This window comes from Labeo rohita, chromosome 3 (assembly GCF_022985175.1).
Source record: "Labeo rohita strain BAU-BD-2019 chromosome 3, IGBB_LRoh.1.0, whole genome shotgun sequence".
Taxonomy (NCBI): Eukaryota; Metazoa; Chordata; class Actinopteri; order Cypriniformes; family Cyprinidae; genus Labeo; species Labeo rohita.
The window spans coordinates 10,077,617-10,100,774 of NC_066871.1; the positions used below are offsets into that span (position 1 = coordinate 10,077,617).

The 23,158-nt window shown below is 37.7% G+C and overlaps 1 protein-coding gene across 1 annotated transcript; it reads right to left on the reverse strand.

Moving 5' to 3' along the window:
• Nucleotides 1-430: 430 nt before the first annotated feature.
• Nucleotides 431-1,671, reverse strand: psmg3 (proteasome (prosome, macropain) assembly chaperone 3). Its single transcript, XM_051100727.1, has 3 exons — nucleotides 1,534-1,671; nucleotides 933-1,161; nucleotides 431-844 (listed from the first exon to the last, which is right to left on the reverse strand). The coding sequence occupies exons 2-3, from the start codon at nucleotides 1,146-1,148 to the stop codon at nucleotides 692-694; spliced, it is 369 nt and encodes a 122-aa protein (XP_050956684.1). The 5' UTR covers nucleotides 1,149-1,161; nucleotides 1,534-1,671; the 3' UTR covers nucleotides 431-691.
• Nucleotides 1,672-23,158: the final 21,487 nt, after the last annotated feature.

Below are 23,158 nucleotides of genomic sequence, written 5' to 3' on the forward strand. Positions count from 1 at the left end.
AAAATGTATCCACCATTTTCTTCCAGTAAGAATGGGCACTCTTTTGTAAATTTTATAGGTCTGGCTTTAGGTCTCATTCATGTAGAGCTATTCTTCTTATTATTTCCCTATAAAGGATAATAAACCAGAATTTTCATCCATAGGCTTACTTCCATTTTGAAGAATAAGATGGATTAAGAAGAAGCTGTATAGCTCTCACGCAGACTTTCAATTCAAAGTTTGTAGTGTTGTGACCTTGTAGCCGTTTGGGGTGGTTCAAAATCTCTACAAGAAAAATTAATGGAAAAAAATATATATATTCTGGAACCAATTCTACTGAAAAAGAGGGCAGACACTTTTGCAAAGTTTTGGTTAATGAAGCAGGTTTTGAGCCAGGCGCTCCTCCAAAGGCCTTGGGATTGGTGTGAGATATTTAAATAAGCACCACAAATTGAAGGTAAGAAAATATAACTTTAATCTTAGGGCATCTGAAAGACATTCATTATACAGAGGCAAAAAGAAGCGACCTTCAACAGTACCCTTAATTTTAACATTAAATTTCAAGCAGTGTGCAATAGTGCTCAGGATATTTCTCAGCACAAGTGTCTTGGGTACGTCGACATTCGTAAAAGACAACTCAAGATTTACGTTGTACAATTCTCACAGACACATAATTTGTCCTCATCCAGAAATAGTGCGTTTGACCTCCTGTTTACCAAACTTGGCAGGCTTTGATCATATCTTTAACAGTTTTCACAGTTTCAGCACTGTTATCTTTAAGTGAAAGGCCCAACAGGACCGGTCGGTTGCCTGATTCCTGTGAGACGAACGCTGCAACATTCTTGGCGTAGACGTGTGTAAGAGGCTGCAGAGGAGACAAAAAAGGACAAGGTGAAATACAAACTTGATTTTATCTGCCATATGGACTATCCAACAAAAATGAACTTGATTACCTCATCCTTTCCCAGCAGTACTCTGGTGGTGAACATGGGTAGGCTGATATCACCAGACCTCGTGTCAGGTGTTATGGATACAAGTGTCCCAATTTTACCATACTGTGTCAAAACTACAAAAATGTAGTTGCTGAATTCCGTGCAGACAACTTGAGTTGGGATTCCGTTTATTGTTTTTTCCGTCTGTCTTGATCGGATCCCGGGTTGAGGAGCCATTATTTACTTTCACCTGAAAATAAACTGAAGTTAGAAACATGCAGACTAATAATAATCGGTGGTAAAATAATCACAGCTGAAGCTCAATTAAAAGCGAGAAAAACTGAGTAATAAATAAATTACATTAAATACTATGCTAACGGAGACGATAAGAAAGTAAGTTCAGCAGCTCTGTGCACCAGAAGCACAAAGCTACAGCGAGAGTAGGCCGCGTGGGATCGCTGAAGACTAGCTTGTCAAAACCGGACATACGACTCAGGAAACATCGAGGCTTCAGCGTCTCATGCGGAGCACTAAATATAACAAAGGTGCTATAAGCAACAGCTTTATGTTATGCAACTATAACCGGTTAAAACATAACACAGATGTAATAAACATTTCTCACCGTTAGTTTAAAGTCGTAAATTATCCTCTTAGGTCGAATGTGAATCCGTTTGCAAACATCCCTCAGCGGAGGCGGAACAGTGGATGCGTTTCTACTACGTAATGACAAGGAAAAAGATGCGAGCTGTGGAGGAGACTTGGGACAGTCTATTGAATGTGTTTTGGATAACATTTTGTGTAACTTTTATTTAAAACTATATATAATTAACATAAAAAAACTTAAATAGCATATGACTTAATTTGTACTTTTATTATTGTCAGGATATTCTACATTTAGTAGGTTTGTTTATTTTACTTATGAAAATGAATAAGCCTATCTTTACTGAGAAAGGGTGCAATAAGTTGATCAGAAATATCAGTAAATACATTTAAAATTATACAGATTTCTATTTCAGATAAATGCTGTTCTTTTCTATTCTTCAAAGAATGCTAAAAACAAACTGTAGGCATATCACGGTTTCCACAAAAATATTAAGTAGAACACCTGATTTTAACATTAATCATGAGATCAAGTAGATAATCAGTATACTAGAATGATTTCTGAAGAATTATGTGGCACTGAATACTGGAGTATGATGAAAAATCAGCTTTGCTGTCACAGGAATAATTTACATTTCAAAATATATTCAAATAGAAAAGGTTTTTATTTTTTATAATATTTTACAGTATTACTGTTTTTACTGTATTTTATTCTAATAGATGCAGTCATGGTAAGCATAAGATACACTTATACCAGTCAAAAGTTTTGAACAGTAAGATTTTTAATGTTTCTTCTGCTCACTAAGCCTGCATTTATTTGAAAAAGCAGTAAAATTTTGAAATATTTTTTTACTATTTAAAATAACTGTTTTCTATTGTATTATAATTAAAAATGTAATTTATTCCTCTGATCAAAGCTAAATTTTAGCATCATTACTCCAGTCTTCAGTGTCACATGATCCTTCAGAAATCTTTCTAATATTTTAAAAAAACATCTATTATTATTATTATTATTATTATTATTATTATTATTATTAGCAATATTTAAAACTAGTATTTTACTTTAGTATTTTTTCAGGATTCTTTGATGTGTAGAAAGATCCAAAGATCAGCATTTATCTGAAATAAAAAGCTTTTGTAACATTATACACTACACCATTCAAAAGCTTGGAGTCAGTATAATTTTTTTTTTTTTTTTTTTTTTTTTTTTTGGGAAAAAAAAAATAAATAAATAAATCAATTTATTTAGCAAGGATTCTTTAAATTGATCAAAAGACATTTAATGTTTACATAAATGTTACAAAAGATTTCTATTTCAGATAAATGCTTCTGAACTTTCTATTCATCAAAGAAACCTGAAAAAAATTATAATCAACTGGTTTCAACATAATATTAATAATAATAATAATAATAATTAATGTTTTTTGAGCAGCAAATCAGCATATTAGAATGATTTTTTAAGGATCATGTGACACTAAAGACTGGAGTAAAGATGCTGAAAATGTAGCTTTGATCACAGGATTAAATTACATTTTAAAATATATTTAAATAGAAAACAGTTATTTTAAATAGTAAAATATTTCAAAATATTATTGTTTTTGCTGTACTTTGGATTAAATAAATGCAGGCTTGGTGAACTTACTTTTTGAACTTACTGTTCAAAAACTTTTGACTGGTTCTGTACTTTTTCAAAAACAAAACAAAAAGGCTGTTTATCATATTCATAATTTTCCATTATCATATATGAATTAACAGCAGTGTATTTATAAGTGTGTGTGTGTGTGTGTGTGTGTGTTTCTGTATCTGTATACACTAAAACAATATGCAGAGGAGTCAGGCTTGTTCCAAGTCTAAATATTTTGATTAAGAAACGGAAGTTTGAAACGGTGCCCACGGAATTTTATCAGACAAACAAACAGACGTGTAAATCTATTTCAGAATGTTTTATCCTCTCTATCCACCTGGAACAGCCTGATTGCGTGTGGTTTGTCTGGATGACTTTATCTCCTGGCTGCCTCGCCCCTGTCAGTGGATCTAGTGTGGATGTGTCATACTTTTGCTGAGTCTAGTCCATTTGACAGTGTGTGCCATGTTCACTGAGGCTGCTCTTTGTGTTCCAGACTGTAGCTGCTCTGGCAGACTTATCCTGGAGCCTTTGAGCCTTACATCTGCCTGAAAGAAGTTGCCATCTTTGCACTTTCGTCACAAGGTTGACTAGAAGTGCCAAGGCTCTCTCTCTCTCTCTCTCTCTCTCTCTCTCTCTCTCTCTCTCTCTCTCTCTCTCTCTCTCTCTCAGGTGAATGGAAGATTACTTCTGCGAAATGTCATTTAAAATGTCACTAATTCACATCAACACACTTGCTTGTTTTAGAATTATATGTACATTACAGTGTCAGATATGTTATTATAGACCATTTTTAGTTGTTTTTATTCTAGTTTTACATCTGTTATTAGAACAAGAACTAAGAGTAAAGACACATTTACACCAAGGACAATAATGATGATGATAATGATATAGATGTAGTTTTAAAATCGTGAAAATGACAAGAATAGCAGAGTCCATACCAGAACTATAACAATAATGTCATAGAAAACATTTTTTTTTCCAAAAAATGAACGCTAAAAACATTGTCAGCCAATCAGAATCCTACTTTAAAGAGCTCAAAGATTTAAAGTGGCAGACGACATAATTGTAGCGAATGCTTATCGTAAACAGAACATTGTTGTGACCTTCGTTCATCTTCAGAACACGAATTAAGATATTTTTGATGAAATCGGAGAGCTTTCTGACCCTGCGTAGACAGCAGCAAAACATTATCCCTGTAAGAGTTTTATGATTATTTGTGATTGTTGCTTGTCAGATTGTACAAAAAAATAAATAAAAATAAATAAATCCAGTGAGATCTTAGGTAAAGGCCAGACTGTGTAACATCAGTGTTCTTTTACATCAGACTGTACAATACACATTGTAGCCTAGACTTTGATCTCTGTGATCACATTTACAACCTGTTGCACGATTCCAATGCAGACGTCATTTTAGGACAGTATCATGTGAAAGCAATTAATAAGCCATCACTGAATGTGTCATACTAAGCAATCAAGAAAGCTGGTGAAAAGGCATTTTGAAACCTTCAACATTTAATTTGACTTTCTTTTAACTAATGGATATAAGAAGTAGATCCTCAATTGTTCTGTCATAACACCAGAAGTCTTGAGCGATGATGGTTCTGTGATATTTTGCTATCATGTAAAGTGAAACTCGTTTGCCAAAACAAATCTCAAATGTGGCATTTTTCCTCTAAAGCACCATTAAGCAATCATTCTCAGCTGTTAGCATTAGGTAAAATGGGCACGCGTGCTATAAACATGCTGTGAAGTGATTTGCTCTTCAAAGTGCTATAAAGAGGCACCAATCAGAAGCTTTATGGGTTTTGTGCGCTCCGGAGGCAGAGGGAGAAACGAGGAAGAAGCAAGCGAAATGCCTATCATGGCCGATAAAAAGAAGGAACAAGCGCATTCATTGTTCATGAACACCTCCCACAGAAGACGACTATCATTTTAATATCTCTTTAATGTTCTGCTGGAAATATGCATGTCGTTTGGGTTCTTTCTGTTCCCGCAGCAGGAAGATAAGTCTGATTGGCTGGCGGGATTTAATTAGTGGTACATTTTATCCTCGGTGTAAGTCCCACGTTTTGCCACATACCTACACTCTTTTGTTCAGGCTCCCTTTCATTTTAGTTCTGGTTTCTAATGAGGACAGGATTATATAAACGTGATGGACATCCATTATTCGGGCTGGGAGACGTGACTTAAAATGTGATAATTAAGGTTTTTGTTTCATTCATGTCATGAGTAATTACTCACACTGGTTTGACACAAACGAGAATATGGGAAATATTAAGCACCAAATATGAACTCCTTATAGAATGAGCATATGGAATTCAAAGGAATGGTTCTATCTACACATACATACTGCATATACAGTTGAGGTTAAAAGTTTACAAACACCTTGCAGAATCTCCAAAATGTGAATTATTTTACCAAAATAAGAGGAATCATACAAAATGCATGTTATTTTTTAATTTATTTAATACTTACCTGAATAAGATTTTATTCATAATACAGTGTAGATAGCTTCACTTATAACGCAAGTGATTTTTAAAATGCATAAACGTGCACTAGAATAGGCTAGGCTAATCAGTGATTATGTTCTTTGATAATGTTAGGCTGCTTTTAGCCTTATGCTAGAGCTGGTTTCGGGCAATGAAACTAAGTATGTAAATAATTAAATACATTAGCACGATAATATCATGTATTGGTGATCTCGCAGGCTGATGATAGGATCCAACACTACTGTAGCTATTATTATTTACTTATTTACTGTATACTTTATTTATTTACTGTAGCTATTATTATTTACTTACTATTATTTACTCACCATTCATGCATCCTAGGTATATATGACTTCCTTCTTTCAGACGAATGCAATCGGAGTTATATTAAAATTTATCCTGACACTCCCAGGCTTTAGAATGCCATAGACGGGTGTTTCTCCTCAGCAGTCCGAAACAAGTCCAATAATATGCATCCATCCATAATAAAAAGTGCCTCACACGGCTCTGGGGGCTTAATAAAGGACTCCTGCAGCGAATCGATGCGTTTTTGTAAGAAAAATATCCATATTTAAAATGTAAGAATCACTTTAATTTAGCTTGCGCTAACAGTTGTACACGGAACTTGCTTCTTTGACAAGGGGTGTGGCAGTACTGAAACACCGTCTAAGCTGTTTGCCAATCGCAACGCAGTGGGACAGCTAACCAATCACAAAACATTTCATTTTTTGGAAGGCAGGCCTTCATTAAACCCGGAACTAATCGAGCCTTATGTGCCAGGCTGGGAGAAATGTATTGTAATAATGTAAATTATGTTAAAAATAATGCGTTTTTCAAACCACCAAGCATGAGAGCTTGTTCTAGTACACCCCCAAAACAAAATCAAGACGTTGTAAAACAGCATAATAGGACCCCTTTAACAATCAAGCATGTGTAAACTTTTGACCTCAACTGTATATTGGAATACATACATACATGTACATTTACATCCACGTATAATAACCAAAACAACCATAAATGCGCCATAAAAGTAGTTTATACATTTTTTAAAAACGTCGACATGCAGCGCCATTGTGTCCCTGCTCGCAGACAAAAAAACTTGAGGGTGAATAAATAATGACAGATATTTTTTTATACATCCAAAAATATACAAAAATTGGTGCTTTTTGGATGCAAGATTCTATTTACTTACTCAAAAAAGCGAATCAGTCCAAGGCACTCGAAAGTATTGTGAAAAATAAAAAGCCTTTATTCACATGGTTTTAACATTAAAAACAACACAAAAGTGCATCTCATAGCTTCATAATATTATGGTTAAACCACTGATGTCACATGGACTATTTTAACAATGTCCTTACTACCTTTCTGGGCCTTGAACGTGTCAGTTACATTGCTGTCTAGGCAAGATCAGAAAGCTCTCGAATTTCATCAAAAATATCTTAATTTGTGTTCCGAAGATGAACAAAGGTCTTACGGGTTTGGAACGACATGACAGAATTTTAATTTTTGAGTGAACTATCACTTTAATTTTAATTTTAGAAAACTAATGTGGATGAAGAAGGAACATCTGTAGGTTCTGGACATCTTGATATGTCTTTTACATGTGTGGAGTGCTGCTTGCTGTCAGAATGGTGTTGTCAGATTTAGAGGGTCTGGTTTAGGGCTTGGGGCGCAATGCAGACCCACATAGCCCTGAAAGAGTGCACTCACCAGGGGTTAATGAGAGCTGCCATGGGTCGGTTACCTCACAGAATACTTTCTGCTCCATTGATATGACAACCCACCCCTGGCAACAGTCAGCTCTGTCTGTCCTACATACACACCGACACGCATAGAACATGCAGTAGTGAAATGGCGAATATATAGGCTGATGTTGAAACCAGCACTTTCACAGTCAGTTTTGCTTTTTGTGATTTTTTTTTTGTTTTGAGTTAAAGAGGATATACAATAAGGGTTGGACTTGATTGTATCTACTGAGAATTGGATTGTGAATTGTGAATCTTATTCTGAGCAACTTCAGTTTTTACAAAATGCTAAAACGAATGATTTCAGTGATATTTGTTTCCTTAAAAGTACTAAGCAAATTGCTAATGGAATTAAGGAACTGGAAACATTTAGTTGAAACAGAATTAAAACACACTTCTTATTCCATGCGATTCCCATCCCTATTAGTGACGTCAGCCGGAAAAAGCAATGTTTGTTTCAAGACAAATGATGATTTATTTTCTTTGGAATGACACACAGCGAATTTTTCACAATAAGACCAGGGATGTGCATTAATAAAGTAAATAGAGTTGATTTTGATGTCATGTTGACTTAAATATCCAACAATTATCAGAGTTACTTCCTTCCTCTTCCTTTCAGTGTTATCGTAAATGGCCTTATGCATATTCATGGGCATCTACGTCACATGAAATACATCATCAGCACTCTTTGAGAGAGGCTGAATGCACCAGTTCATCCACGGCATCGGCGTCTCAGTCGCTTAGCATCTGATTCATGTTGATCTGTAAGGCTAGATTCATGATGTGAGTGGAAGTCAACAATACATGTAATGAAAATTGCTCTTCTACCATCTGGAGCCTTATGTCAGGGGCTCATTCATGAAATAAGTGTACCAACAAAGGCACACACACACACATACACACATTCTAGAAAGAAATGCATACGTTCCCCAAGTGACCACTAGAGTGCTGTGCAACATTACAGATAGCATTCCCATAACATTTGAAGACTTAAACACACTATATTAGTAATGTGGCCTTTTAAAAGCAGGCTTCACATTATGGATTTCCCATAATGCTTAATAGTGTCCTGTAAGTATTGAATCAATCTTAAATGAATGCTTGACATTTAAAGAAGTGTTTTTTCTCCAGATTTTCTGTGATATTTTATGATACATAATGTAAAGAAACATGCTTTAAATAATTGTTACAGAAATTTTTTTTTTTTTTTTTTTTTTACATTTAAATGACTCACAGTCTCTTTATAGAAATAATGCTGTAGGCAAACCACAGACATTAACTAATTGAGGTTCATGTCAACATAAAAGCAGGAAAGTTGTATTTTTTATATAAGCCTAATTTATAATTAAAGATAGTTGGAGAAACCAGTTCAGATGAATAGAATGAAGACCATATCTTAAAATGCAAGTCATAGAATAGCCTAGGGTATTAATTGAACATATTTAAAACAAAGAGTAGATTCATATTTTCTTAAAAGCCTGCCAGTTCAGCTTTGAATTAATATTCTTAGAAATAATCTGTAAATTAAACAGAGACAGAAAAAAATCCATGGAAAAGATCAAACAGCATCACAAAATATTAATATTACATGCTGACACTCCAAAAGAATAAACATATCCACTCATCCATCCATCCATCCACCCATCTATCCATCCATGCATCCATCCACCCACCCATCCATCCATCCATCCATCCATCCATCCATCCACCCACCCACCCATCCACCCATTCATCATCCACCCACCCACCCATCCATCCATCCACCCACCCACCCATCCACCCATTCATCATCCACCCACCCACCCATCCATCCATCCACCCACCCATCCACCCACACATCCATCATCATCCATCCATCCATCCATCCATCCATCATCCATTCATCATCCATAAAGAAAATATCCACCCATCCATCATCCACCCACCCATACACCCACACATCCATCATCCATCCTTCCATCCACCCACCCATCCATTATCCATCCACCCACCCACCCATCCACATCCATCCATCCATAAAGAAAATATCCACCCATCCATCATCCACCCACCCATCAATCCATCCATCCATCCATCCACCCATCCACCCATTCATCATCCACCCACCCATCCATCCATCCATCCATCCATCCATCCATCCATCCACCCACCCATCCACCCACACATCCATCATCATCCATCCATCCATCCATCATCCATTCATCATCCATAAAGAAAATATCCACCCATCCATCATCCACCCACCCATACACCCACACATCCATCATCCATCCTTCCATCCACCCACCCATCCATCATCCATCCACCCACCCATCCACATCCATCCATCCATTCATCCATCCATAAAGAAAATATCCACCCATCCATCATCCACCCACCCATCCACCCACCCATCCATCATCCATCCACCCACCCATCCACATCCATCCATCCATTCATCCATCCATCCATAAAGAAAATATCCACCCATCCATCATCCACCCACCCATCCACCCACACATCCATTCATCCATCCTTCCATCCACCCACCCACCCATCCATCATCCATCCACCCACCCATCCACATCCATCCACCCACCCATCCACCCACCCATCCATCATCCATCCACCCACCCATCCACATCCATCTATCCATTCATCCATCCATCCATAAAGAAAATATCCACCCATCCATCATCCACCCACCCATCCATCCACCCACACATCCATTCATCCATCCTTCCATCCACCCACCCACCCATCCATCATCCATCCACCCACCCATCCACATCCATCCATCCATTCATCCATCCATAAAGAAAATATCCACCCATCCATCATCCACCCACCTATCCACCCACACATCCATCATCCATCCAACCACACATCCATTCATCCATCCTTCCATCCACCCACCCATCCACATCCATCCATCCATCCATCCATCATCCATTCATCCATCCATAAAGAAAATATCCACCCATCCATCATCCACCCACCCACACATCCATCCATCCATCCATCCTTCCATCCACCCACCCATCCATCCACATCCATCCATCAATTCATCCATCCATAAAGAAAATATCCACCCATCCATCATCCACCCACCCACACATCTATCATCCATCCATCCATCCATCCATCCATCCATCCATCCATCCATCTAACCGTCCATCCATCTATCCACCCACACATCCATCATCCATCAATCCGTCCATCCATCATCCATTTATACATCCATCCATCCACCCACCCATCCATCATCCATCCATCCATCCGTCCATCCATCATCCATCCATCATCCATCCATCCATCCATCATCCATCCATCCGTCCATCATCCATCATCCATCCATCCATCCATCCATCCATCCATCCATCCATCATCCGTCCATCCGTCCATCCATCATCCATCCATCCATCCATCATCCATCCATCCATCCATCCATCCATCCATCCATCCATCCATGATCCATCCATCCATCCATATTCTATGCTACTTGTAATATTTCACAATAATACTGTTTTTACAGTATTTTTATCAAATAAATGCAGTCTTGTTGAGCATGTGCAACTTAAAAAAACACTAAAAATCTTATTCTAAACTTGTTTTTTTTTATATATCTTTTTATATTACTTTATTGTCTTGGCAGTAAATGCAATGAGGGTGAAACACTGCATCACTGCTCCTCCTTTAACCCTCAGATCGAATGCAGTGAGTGTGTTCAGCGGTGTGAGGTGACTGTAACTCTGGTTCAGTGGCGCGCAGGCCAGGACTAGTGGAGGTGGATGTAGACACACAGAGGGGAGAGGCTGATTAAGAACCACCGCAGTGAGAGAGCAGGGCAGCCTACTCCCATGCTACTGGCTGACCTTGCACAATTCAGCTTCATGAAGCCAAGTCACAGCCATCCCTCTGCAAGAAAAGCTTGCTGACCATATGGGTCATGCCTAAAAACACTGTTTTCCTTCCTGTCATACAAAGTGCCCCCACCTACAAAACTGCACACGCAGCATTTAATGCACAAGCCCATAAATGCCCTGAGCCTTAGGGAGAACAGTATGACATCATTATTACAGAATGTTTGTTTGGATTCTATAGCCTTAGGAAAAAGAAAATTCTGTTGTGATTTACTTAACCTTCATGTTGTCAGAAAACCCATGCCCATATAAAATGTTTTGCTCTTTACAATGGGTGGATGGATGGGTAAAATTCTGTCATTAATTACTCACCCTCATGTCGTTCCAAACCTGTAAGACCTTTGCTTATCTTCAGAACACAAATTAAGATATTTTTGATGAAATCCGAGAGCTTTCTGACCCTGCATTGACAGCAATGCAACCACCACGTTTAAGGCCCAGAAAGGAAGTGAAGACATTGCTAAAATAATCCATGTGATATCAGTGGTTCAACCATAATGTTGAAGCTACAGAAATACTTTTTGTGTGTGCGTGTACAAAGAAAACAAAAATAACGATTTATTCAACCATGTCTTCTGTTCTTTGTAAGTTTTTGATAATTTTAATTTGTGTTCCGAACTTGAACAAAGGTCTTACGGGTTTGGAACAATATGAGGGTGAGTAATGACAGAATTTTCATTGTTGGGTGAACTATCCCTTCTTTGTTGTTTTGGTTTGTGTGTTTTTGCGACTTTGGTGCCCCCTACAGTTAAGTGAGTGGAATTCACTGTCATAAATATATTATTGTGGTAACCACAGTGGATTATTATAAAGCATATGCTGTTTTTTTCACCAGTGAATGACTGAAACTGATCTTTCAAGGTGAAAAAAGAATAAACTATGAAGTTGCTTTAATGCACTGTTTAACCAACATGAATAAATAATGAAATGCAATTTAATCATCCAACACTGTTTTTCACATTCTTAGTTTGTTAGCTAATGCATTATATACTGTTAACAAATGAGAATGTATTTTAAAGTGGTAATTAAGATTTAAGTCATTTATGGTTATTTTATGCATTAGCTATAATAAGCTATGAAACAACTGTTTACAGCATTTATTAACCCATGTTAATGTAAGGCTAATACTTAGACCTATGTTATTGTTCATTAATTTATTCGTGATAAATTGTAAATTCAAATTGAAACGTTTACATGCATTAATATACATAAATTAACATTAGGATTAATAAATGCTGTAAAAGTACTTGTCAACAAATTAAACTGTAATGTTGATCCAGACTGAACATTTTGTTCACATCCATCCATACATCATCCATTCATCCATCCATAAAGAAAATATCCACCCATCCATCATCCACCCACCCATACACCCATACATCCATCATCCATCCTTCCATCCACCCACCCATCCATCATCCATCCACCCACCCATCCACATCCATCCACCCACCCATCCACATCCATCCATCCATCCATCCATCCATCCATCCATCCATCCATCCATCCATCCATCCACCTATCCATCCATCCATCCATCCATGCATCCATCCATCCACCCACACATCCATCAATCCATCCATCCATCATTCATTCATACATCCTTCCATCCACCCCCCATCCATCCATCCATCCATCCATCCATCCATCCATCCATTCATTCATCCATCCATAAAGAAAATATCCACCCATCCATCATCCACCCACCCATCCATCCACCCATCATGTTAATGTAAGGCTAATACTTAGATAGACCTATATTATTGTTCATTAATTTATTCGTGATAAATTGTAAATTCAAATTGAAAAGTTTACATGCATTAATATACATAAATTAACATTAGGATTAATAAATGCTGTAAAAGTACTTGTCAACAAAATGTAATGTTGATCCAGACTGAACATTTTGTTCACAAATCAGACTGTGCTCACCGTAATCCTTTCCAGAATTTTTGAATACGATTCTTTTAAGGCCAAAAAATATCTTTTTCGCTTCGGAATAACTTTTTGGAAAGTCTATCCTCGCAGCATGAATGTTCAGGGTGAATATAAATAGATGTATTGATTTGTGCACGGGGGTGTATTAGTGTGGATGGTAACAGCAGACACAACATCTTGGCTGATTAGTTTGTTGGTCAGAGTACGAGAGGAAACCAGTGGAGGTCTGAATAATCAAAGCCTGCGTGCCTGTGTGCCGTCTGCCAATAGACCCCCTCATTACTGGGATGTTGACAATCAGCTGCACCAACGCTGACACTATTTCCTAGTCCTCCGGGGCCGGATCCTTTGAGTGTCATGGGGGGGATGGCATCGCAAAACACTTGTAAGATAGAGAGAGATGCTTTGTATAACAACAACAGCTTGTTTCTTCCATCTCTTTCACATGTATGAGTTTGCTGGCATATTCTGTGGACTGTCCTGCAATGTTCTTTCCTGTTCTCTTTCTCTCGTGGCACTAATTACATGGTTACACTAAGCTATTATTAGACATCCTCTTTGTTTACTTAATACTGTTTTTGTGTGCGTGTGTGTTTTATGTAGCCTTGGTTTCCAGACGAGTACGCAATCAAACACATTTGTACAATCGCTATACTTATGCAAGACTGAAAATAACTTGGAGATATACTATCACTGCTTAGAAGCGTAATGAAATTCTGAATCAATAGAATTCTACGGCGTTCCGGAGTTCCGTGTGATTTGACGGAATCAATGAGTCATTATGAGATCATAATGACTTCAATCAAAATAACTTATTTCTAAAGCCAGTGATTTGGACTTTTGTACACACTCTTTATTATGAACAATAATGTAACTTCAGAGATGAAGCTGTTACATAATGTTTTGACAGGTATGGAGAACTGAAAGAGATTTTGGTCTGTATAAATAAAGCTCTCATTTGGTCACATCATTCCTTCGGCATTCAAATCGGACTTTGTTTGATTAACATGTGACAGCCGCTGTCAGCGTGCCCATCTCATTAAATTCAAATGATCCCTTCAATGCTTTTGTTTTTCAGTATTCAATTGAATTATCATTAATCATTTAATGGGATTCACATGGACCCTGAAGTAACCTGCCATGGTTTTGTTCTATTATTGATCAATTAGACAGTAATTTAATCAGGGCATTTATTTATTTATGTTTATAATGGGAAGATTTATCCGGGTGCTTTGCAAGATGCTGAGAAAGTGGCATGATTTAATGGAACCATTTCCACATCCATTATGACCAGTGCTTTGCTCTAATTTAAAATAGAGACATGAGACTTTTAAATTTAATTTCATTATTATTACCTGCGCCGTTAGGGGACTTTACCATTATGAGCATATTTGCACCGAGGGAACTAAAGCATGACGACATTCTGCACACTATAAGCTGTCGGGGTGTCACGCGGTGTATTCATACAGAAAATGACATCATTAAAATTGATCAAGTGTAAGAGAGAATATCAGGAGCCGTAGGGTGAACCCCTCTTTCAAACAAAACCTTTATATGCAGTCTATCATACCTCCATCAAACCCCTGTTGTCATCTGACTCCTGTGTGCTAGCCATACATAAATGAGCAGCTATAAATGAAACGGGTTGCGCTGATGAGATTTGGGGAATATGAGAACTTTATGTGAACTTCAGTGCAGATTAGGCTATAATGTATGGAGCTATGGCTTCCAACAATGTCAATGGGATGAAGTAGGCCTAAATTGTGGAAGAGTTTGTTTAGCCATGCCTATGTCTATTTAATAAGGGCTTCTTGTTTTATCCGTGCTCAGTTGTTGTGAGAAAGCAGCCTCATGAAGTATTTAACCTGCTACATTTGTTTCTCCACTGTGTAGAGTGTGCAACTACTTTTTTCAACCTAGGCTATGGTATGTACCTTGCATACTCCAAAAAATGTATCTAATCATGCAATTCACTGCCATTTCCAAGTTAAATGAACAATTGTCGCAGCAAAATATAAATTAATTTTATTCATTTTCATACAAATTATGATTACAGAGGCTTATACTACGGGGCTGTTGAATGATTGAATCTGATTGGCTGATGAACATTCTAAGGTGTGCAATTATTTTCAGGGAAATGCACGGCGAACGTAGTTCTAGGCAGATAGAAACAACACAGCCTAAAACAACACAATAACCAAAACCCACAACTACACTGGCCAAATAAATAAATACAGTAAGTAACAGGATAAAACGGCATATTATTTCCATGGTTTTGCCACAAAATTACGTTTTATTATGTACGGAAAGCAAATACTCTATTTCTCCCACTCTCTCTCTCCATTACAGAGGCATGCACAGTTTGCACTCACTTTAGCATCCCTGGTGAAAAAACCAGCATATGCTGGTAGGTATGTTTTGATGCTGGTTTAAGCTGGTCCTTTGCTGGTTTATGCTGGTCCTTAAAGCCGGGCTCACACTACAGGATTTTAAAAACCCTAAACGATTATGAAATCTGTTTACATCGCACAGATTTCTTTGCAGATTATCTTCCTTGAAATTTTAAACATACACACACTACAAGATTTGAAAATTGTGGCGCATCACACACTACAAGATGGAGGGAACTCCTCACGTGATCTTATGCAACAGATCGTCATTTTAGCAGCTAATGTTTACAAAGCGGTCGGGAATTGGGTGTTGTGACAGTACTGACGTAAATCAAATTTAAAATTTAAATTTAAAATCGATTTAAAATACTGAATATCAAACATGTTTGATATGATCGGGGTGGCCCCGATTTGTGTGAGAGCAGATCGGGAGGTGCAAGATTCGATCTCTGAACGTCTCACATTACCAGATAATCCGTGCCAAACATCAGGGCCGATCGAGATGCTCAACAAGATTTTTGTTTCGATTCTCGGAAGGGGGAAAATTGGGGCAAAATCGTGCTAAAATCCTGTAGTGTGAGCCCGGCTTTAGTCTGCTATCAACAGCTCAAATGTTGTTACTAGGTCTAAAACGAGGAATTCAACAGTCCTTACATATTACTGATTAACCCTTGCGGTGTCCTAATCAGATGCAACGCGACAAACAATTTGGCTGTCCACACCAAAGGAGACATGACACAAAACATTTTTACCATAATGCATAATTTGTAATATTCAGTTAAACTCAGTTCACCTTCATTTTATGGCGACTTTCACGATACATTTTGAAGCTTCACAGAAGATGTTTCTACATTACATTTTAGAGTAATTTGTTTTCAGAGTAGACAAAGTAATGTCCATAATATTACAGAAATGTACGTTTCTAATACAAATCATACAGTTAGTTAATGACATGTATTTAAACAGAAATGATGAACATGATTAAGGAAATGATTACATGTTGTAATCATAATGATTACAATGTGGGGACAATTTGGCAGTTTTGTATGTTTATTCAGAGTTGGCGTCATCTGAGGCCTTCGTAGAGGTTTGGCATCATCTTTTCACAGGTGTTGGGTCATTTGAAGTCTTCGCAAGAGGAATCTAGAGGTGCTTGCGCAATCTCTAGAAACAGAAAGGCAAACAGAGAATAATTAGCATAGCAGCTGTTCATAACATTTTAAACAAAGAACAATCAGGTTTAACTGAAGTACAAGGAAGGCTATTCTAGACTTTGGGAACCAAACGCAAAAATGTTCTACCTCTTTTAGTGGACTCTAGTGACTACGCTGTGGCGTCTACATCACATACAGCTGAGGTCAAAAGTTTACATACGCCTTGCAGAATCTGCAAAATGTTAATTACTTTACCAGAATAAGAGGAATCATACAAAATGCATGTTATTTTTTATTTAGTACTCACCTGAAAATGATATTTCACATAAAAGACATTTACATGTAGTCCACAAAAGAAAATAATGCAACTATTACAGAAGGTTCAAACACTCACTGATGCTTCAGAAGGAAACAATATATTAAAGGGTTACTCCACCTCAAAATGAAAATGTTGTCATTAATCACCCTCCCCCTATGTCGTTCCAAGCCGTATAAGCTTTGAAGCTTTGTTCGTCTTCAGAACACAATTTAAGATATTTTGGATGAAAACCGGGAGTTTTGTGACTGTCCCATTGACTGCCAAGTAAATATCACTGTCAAGGCCCAAAAAGTATGAAAGACATCGTCAAAATAGTCCATCTGCCATCAGTGGTTCAAGCATAATTTTACGAAGCTACGAGAATACATTTTGTGTGCAAAGAAAACAAAAATAACGACTTTATTCAACAATTCGTCTCCTCCACGTCACCATAGTGCTATTTTGGAGAGTATCCGCTGGGCGCAAACTGCGTACGATGTCTTTCATACTTTTCTGGGCCTTGACAGTGGTATTTACTCGGCAGTCAATGGGACAGTCACAAACCTCCCGGTTTTTATCCAAAATATCTTAAATTGTGTTCCGAAGACGAACAAAGCTTTTACGGGCGATTAATGACAAAACTTTAAGGAGGGGTGAAAACTTTTTGAATGTGACGATCAAGGTACATTTAACTTATTTTGTCTTCTGGGAAACATGTAAGTATCTTCTGTAGCTTCTGAATGGCAGTACTAAATAAATAAAAAACAAAAAAAACAAAACAAAAAAAAAAAAACAGGATATATAGGCAGAATAAGAAAAATGTACACATCTTCATTCTTATCAAAAGTTTTCACCCCTGGCTCTTAATGCATCATTTTTTCTTCTGGAGCATCAGTGAGTGTTTGAACCTTCTGTAATAGTTGCATATGAGTCCCTCAGTTGTCCTCAGTGTGAAAAGATGAATCTCAAAATCATACAGTCATTGTTGGAAAGAGTTCAAATACACAAAAATGCAGAAAAACCAAAGAATTTGTGGGACCTGAAGGATTTTTCTGAAAAAAAGCGAGCAATTTAACTGTTCACGACAAACAAGGGACTCGCAAAAAACTATCACTAAACAAAAAAAAAACAACAAAGTATTAAGAATCAAGCGTATGTAAACTTTTTTTAACAGGGTCATTTTTATGAATTCAACCATTATTTTCTCTTGTGGACTATATGTAAACATCTTTTTTGTGAAATATTGTATTCAGGTGAGTACTAAATAAAAAATAACATGCATTTTGTATGATCCCTCTTAGTTTGGTAAAATAATTAACATTTTGCAGATTCTGCAAGGTGTATGTAAACTTTTGACCTAAACTGTAATCATATGTATGGCTTTTCTGATGTAGTAAACCTGCTTGTAAGCTCACCTTCAGAGTGCTTAGATAAAAGATCAAAGACTAAAATAATGTAGCTGCTTCAGCAAAAATGTTTTTGCCTCACATTTGCTTTTGCTAACACTTCTGGTTAGGTTTAGGGTAGGGTTTAGTGTTAATTTTAAGCGCATTAACGTTTTAGCAGAACTCATGAATGTTTAATTTCAAACTGCTGTAATACATGCAATAACCAATGTAATAAATGTGCCAGATTCATGTACATCTGTTTCCGATAAAGCTAAATGTGCTTTTAGCACCACTCATTTAACTTTGACAGTGTTGTGAAACGCGCAAGAAGCATTGTAATATCATTTCTCAAAAACGTTGCCACAGGCACGTTTTTCCAATGAGTCTGGTTTGACTTTTTTGACTGATAATTTCACAAGGAGACAATTAAAGCTTTATCTTTGTCTCCAAGAGCAATCCGAAACGCAGGAGGAATCCAATGTAACTCGCTGTTCGGCAGTCTCAAGGTGACTACACTTTGAATGACTTCTGATTTTTAATTGAACACGGCGAGACATTCACAAGGCCCAGGAGAATCCACGGTCGAGGTGAGCGTGAATACGTAGCGCTATGCAAATGGCTTCATTCCCCCTCTCACGATAAATAGGATGGGTTCCCTAATTCCACAGAAGTTGTTACTGACTTCCTCTCTAATGCAAATGCAGCTACCAAATTCGAGCCAGCTCATGCGAGACCAGAGATCAAAACACGTATGGACCACGCCATGCATACTTTATAGGGCGTATCCTACCAAAATCTTGTTCTTCTATTAAGAGGAGAGAGAGCTTTTGGATTGCATCCCATGAAGAATGCATTTCCTCAGGATCCCATTATGGAAGCTACAGTGCGCTCAGAGATTTTAATGGCAGGGTAAGCTCAGCCAACAAAAGTGAAGCTCTAAATCAATCAATGATTAAAACAACACTGCTGGCTTCTTGGTGGCTGGCTGCTTCTAATTTCTAGCCTAGACCAGCCTCCGTGCTCTATTCAATTTTTTAGCGATCCCTCAAAGTTGCCACTTCGCCAACGTGTCTCCAGAGGACTGCTGCTGTTGTCTCGCTCGTCCCGCCGCCCGTCGAGAAAGTGGCTGGAGGGGCTTCTCCTGATGATGCCAGTGGAAAAAAGGCCCCTATTAATTACTGATGTGGTCTCAGAGCAGGGACATGACAGCAGGTAAATGAGATTCAGGAAGAACAGCTGCAGCTCCTCATCTCCTGTGTCGGCTATTCTTAGAAGATAAAGAGCAGGCCGGATGGGCACTTGCCGAACGAGCCAAAGAAATTAACGGTTTCGAAATGTCCTCAGATAATGGACCTTTCCGCACATTAAGTAGCATGATTCAGTGGTTATGTTTTTATTTTTTTGCACGTTGCGGAGAAGCAGCTGACTGGAGACAAGGACAGAGAAATTTGAGACGAATTCGAGGAAACGTCCAAACGCAGAAATATAGCACATTCCATTTGATCATTTCAACACCTGAGAGCACATCTGATGATTCCCGAGTTTTGAGTTCCCACGCAGAGGTCGCATCAAATATTCATCAGATTTCTTTGGTCTTTACTGAGGGATGAGTCAAAAGATGGATTTGTTCTATAAGCAAATTCATCTTCTTGCCGCTCGGAAAAAAAGATCAAGTCTCAAAGTGTGACACGGGTCAAACCCCTTAAACTGATAACTGATTTATGCATATCTTGAAATGTGGCTCATTGGCTTGTCAAGTTTCTTTCCTAAACCATCCTCTGACCGTTCATCAGTATTCTCGCAGCATAACGTATTCGCATTCACGCTCCTGTCATTCCTCATAGCACCTGATGAATTCGCTGCAATATCTGTTTATTTTGGGGAAAAAATAATGGGTTCTGCATTTTGCAGCAACAGTGATGTTTTTGTGGGCGGACTGGGCTGAATTTGGGCATCAATCTTTCCCTCTCTCTGCTGATGATGGGAGGTGCAAGGCGGATGCTGAGCACAGGTTAGCTGAAAGGTCCCAGATTCCAGCACGGCATTATTTACCGTGGTGGGAGACACACACATACATTACAGACATCTGAGGAAAGGTCATAGAGAAAGATGGAGAGCCGCGGTAAATTGCCTCTCCATCACATTATTGGGCTTTCATATTGCCAAGTCAGTCATGCTGGCACACGAAGGGCCCTGACCTGACTGGTTATTCTGTACACCAGTAACATTAGCCTGAATGTCTGATACGTGAAAACCAAAAGCCTAATAGTAAGAGATGAGTCTTCACGGGAGAAGATTTTTCGCTCTAGTATTTCCCTACTATAGTTTTGTATTTCTTTCTGTTAAACACAGGATTGAATGTTGGTTTTGCATATTAAAGATGACCTATCATGCCCCTTTTTACATTATATAATATCAGTCTCAGGTGTCCCCAGAATGTGTCTGTGAAGTTTCAGCTCAGAATACCCCACAGATTATATCATTTTGAAAAAGCCTATTTTAGGTGTAAGCAGAAACACGCTGTTTTTGTGTATGTCTTTTTAAATGCAGATGAGCTGCTGCTCCAGAATAGGACTGTGCCTTTACAGCTTGTACCTCAGATACTCTGCCAAAAAACATCTGTTTGGTTTTGATTATCATGTGTGTCATGCTGAAATCATGTGTTTTAAAGCAATAGCAGTTTAAACTGCTGATATACAGTTTTCTGAGCACACACATCTGAAGTACACCCATGGAAAGTGTCACACAGCTTATGAGTATTAAGTTCTCTTTCATGTCTTATTGTGATTAAATGGTCAGATACACACAACTTAATGTTAAAAACACACGTAAGTTACAAAAACACAGTCGGTTATGTCTGTGAAGGTGAACAGCTGGGAAAGAAATAGCATGTTTATATTAGATCTGTGTATTAAGTGACAGCAGGATAATATACAGTACCTAACTGCTGTCTACACTGTTAATATGAGCCAACCAGCAGACACCAGACATCAATATAATGTCAGGTTGATGTTGGACAGATGTTCTATAATGGTTGAGAATGAAAATTGGGTCAATGTCAGTATTTGATGTCAATTGACTTCACGTTGGATTTTGGTTACACAACCTAAAAAAAACAAAATTTCAACATCAGTTGACGTCGGTATTGGATATTAAATTAACACTGACATTAGACGTTGAATTTTGGTCACCTGATGTCATTCACTGCTTTGGACTGAATAACATCTATAGCTTTAATAAGAAAACATTTCTTACTTGAATGCTGCTTTTAAATGCTCTAGCTCAGGGGTGCTCAACCCTGTTCCTGGAGATCTACCTTCCTGCAGAGTTTAGTTCCAACCCTGATCAAACACACCTGTATGTGCTCCTTCAGATCCTAATTAGTTGGTTCAGGTGTGTTTGACCAGGGTTGGAGCTGAACTCTGCAGGAAGGTAGATCTCCAGCAACAAGGTTGAGCACCCCTGTTCTAGCTTGAAGATAAGCGTGACAAATTGTGTGCGGCTCACTTAGGCTGCTGTCTCGGCTAATACGGCAGTGTCTGTCAACAGTAGTGGGTGGGGCCTGTAAAATGTGATGTCACTTTTTACAGAGTTTGCAAACGGCTTGTTCTTAGACACGGCTTATGATTTATGGGGATTAAAAAAGGAGCTGGTGGATTTTAATCATTATAGGGTGGATGTGTACACACACTGCCAACACACATGTATGTTCAAACAACATGCAAAAAGGAATTTTGCATAATCAGTGAAATTAATACAATTTTTCAGAATCCACATTTTAATTTGAATTAATGTCTTTAAAGGAGAAGTTCACTTCCAGAACAAAAATTGACAGATAATTTACTTACCCCCTTGTCATCCAAGATATGCATGTCTTTTTTTTAATTCAGTTGTTAAGAAATTATGTTTTTTTGAGGAAAACATTTCAGGATTTTTCTCCATATAGTGGACTTCAGTGGTGCCCTGAGTTTGAACTTCCAAAATGCAGTTTAAATGTAGCTTCAAAGGGCTCCAGTCGAGCAAGAAGGGTCTTATCTAGCAAAACAATCGGTTATTTTCTAAAAAAGAATTACAATTTATATACTTTTTAACCTCAAATGCTTGTCTTGTCTAGCTTTGCATGAACTCTGTGTATTCCGGTTTCTAACGTTAGTTAAATTCCCATTTCATTTTCTTCTCCAACTTTAAAATCATCCTATATCGCTGTTTTACAATAATTACTTTTTTTGTAAAGGGCGTCTGATCTTCTTTGCATGTTCACTTTGTAAACAGGGGGTCGGTACTTCTGCAGTGATGTAGGATGATTTTGAAGTTGGAGGAAAAAATTATATGGGAGTTTTTTGAGATACCCTATAGCTAGACAAGACAAGTGCTTAAGGTTAAAAAGTATATAAATGTAATTTTTTATTTTTAGAAAATAACCAATCGTTTTGCTAGATAAGATCCTTATTCCTTGGCTGGGATTGTTTAAAGCCCTTTGGAGCTGCATTTAAACAGCATTTTGGACATTCAAACTCGGGGGCACCATAGAAGTCCACTATATGAAGAAAAATCCTGAAATGTTTTCCTCAAAAACATAATTTCTTACCGACTGAGAAAATTATGTTATAGACATGAATATCTTGGATGACAAGGGGGTGAGTAAATTATCTGTAAATGTTTGTTCTGGAAGTGAACTTCTTTAATGCTCTCCTGTTACAATAATGTAATGTCTTAA

Excerpts from the sequence above, each read along its gene's own strand:
- psmg3 (XM_051100727.1), bottom strand. The coding sequence starts at position 1,148 with ATGGCTCCTCAACCCGGGATCCGATCAAGACAGACGGAAAAAACAATA. Across the intron at positions 845-932 it reads TACTGCTGGGAAAGGATGAG|CCTCTTACACACGTCTACGC; the intron begins GTAATCAAGTTC and ends TCTCCTCTGCAG.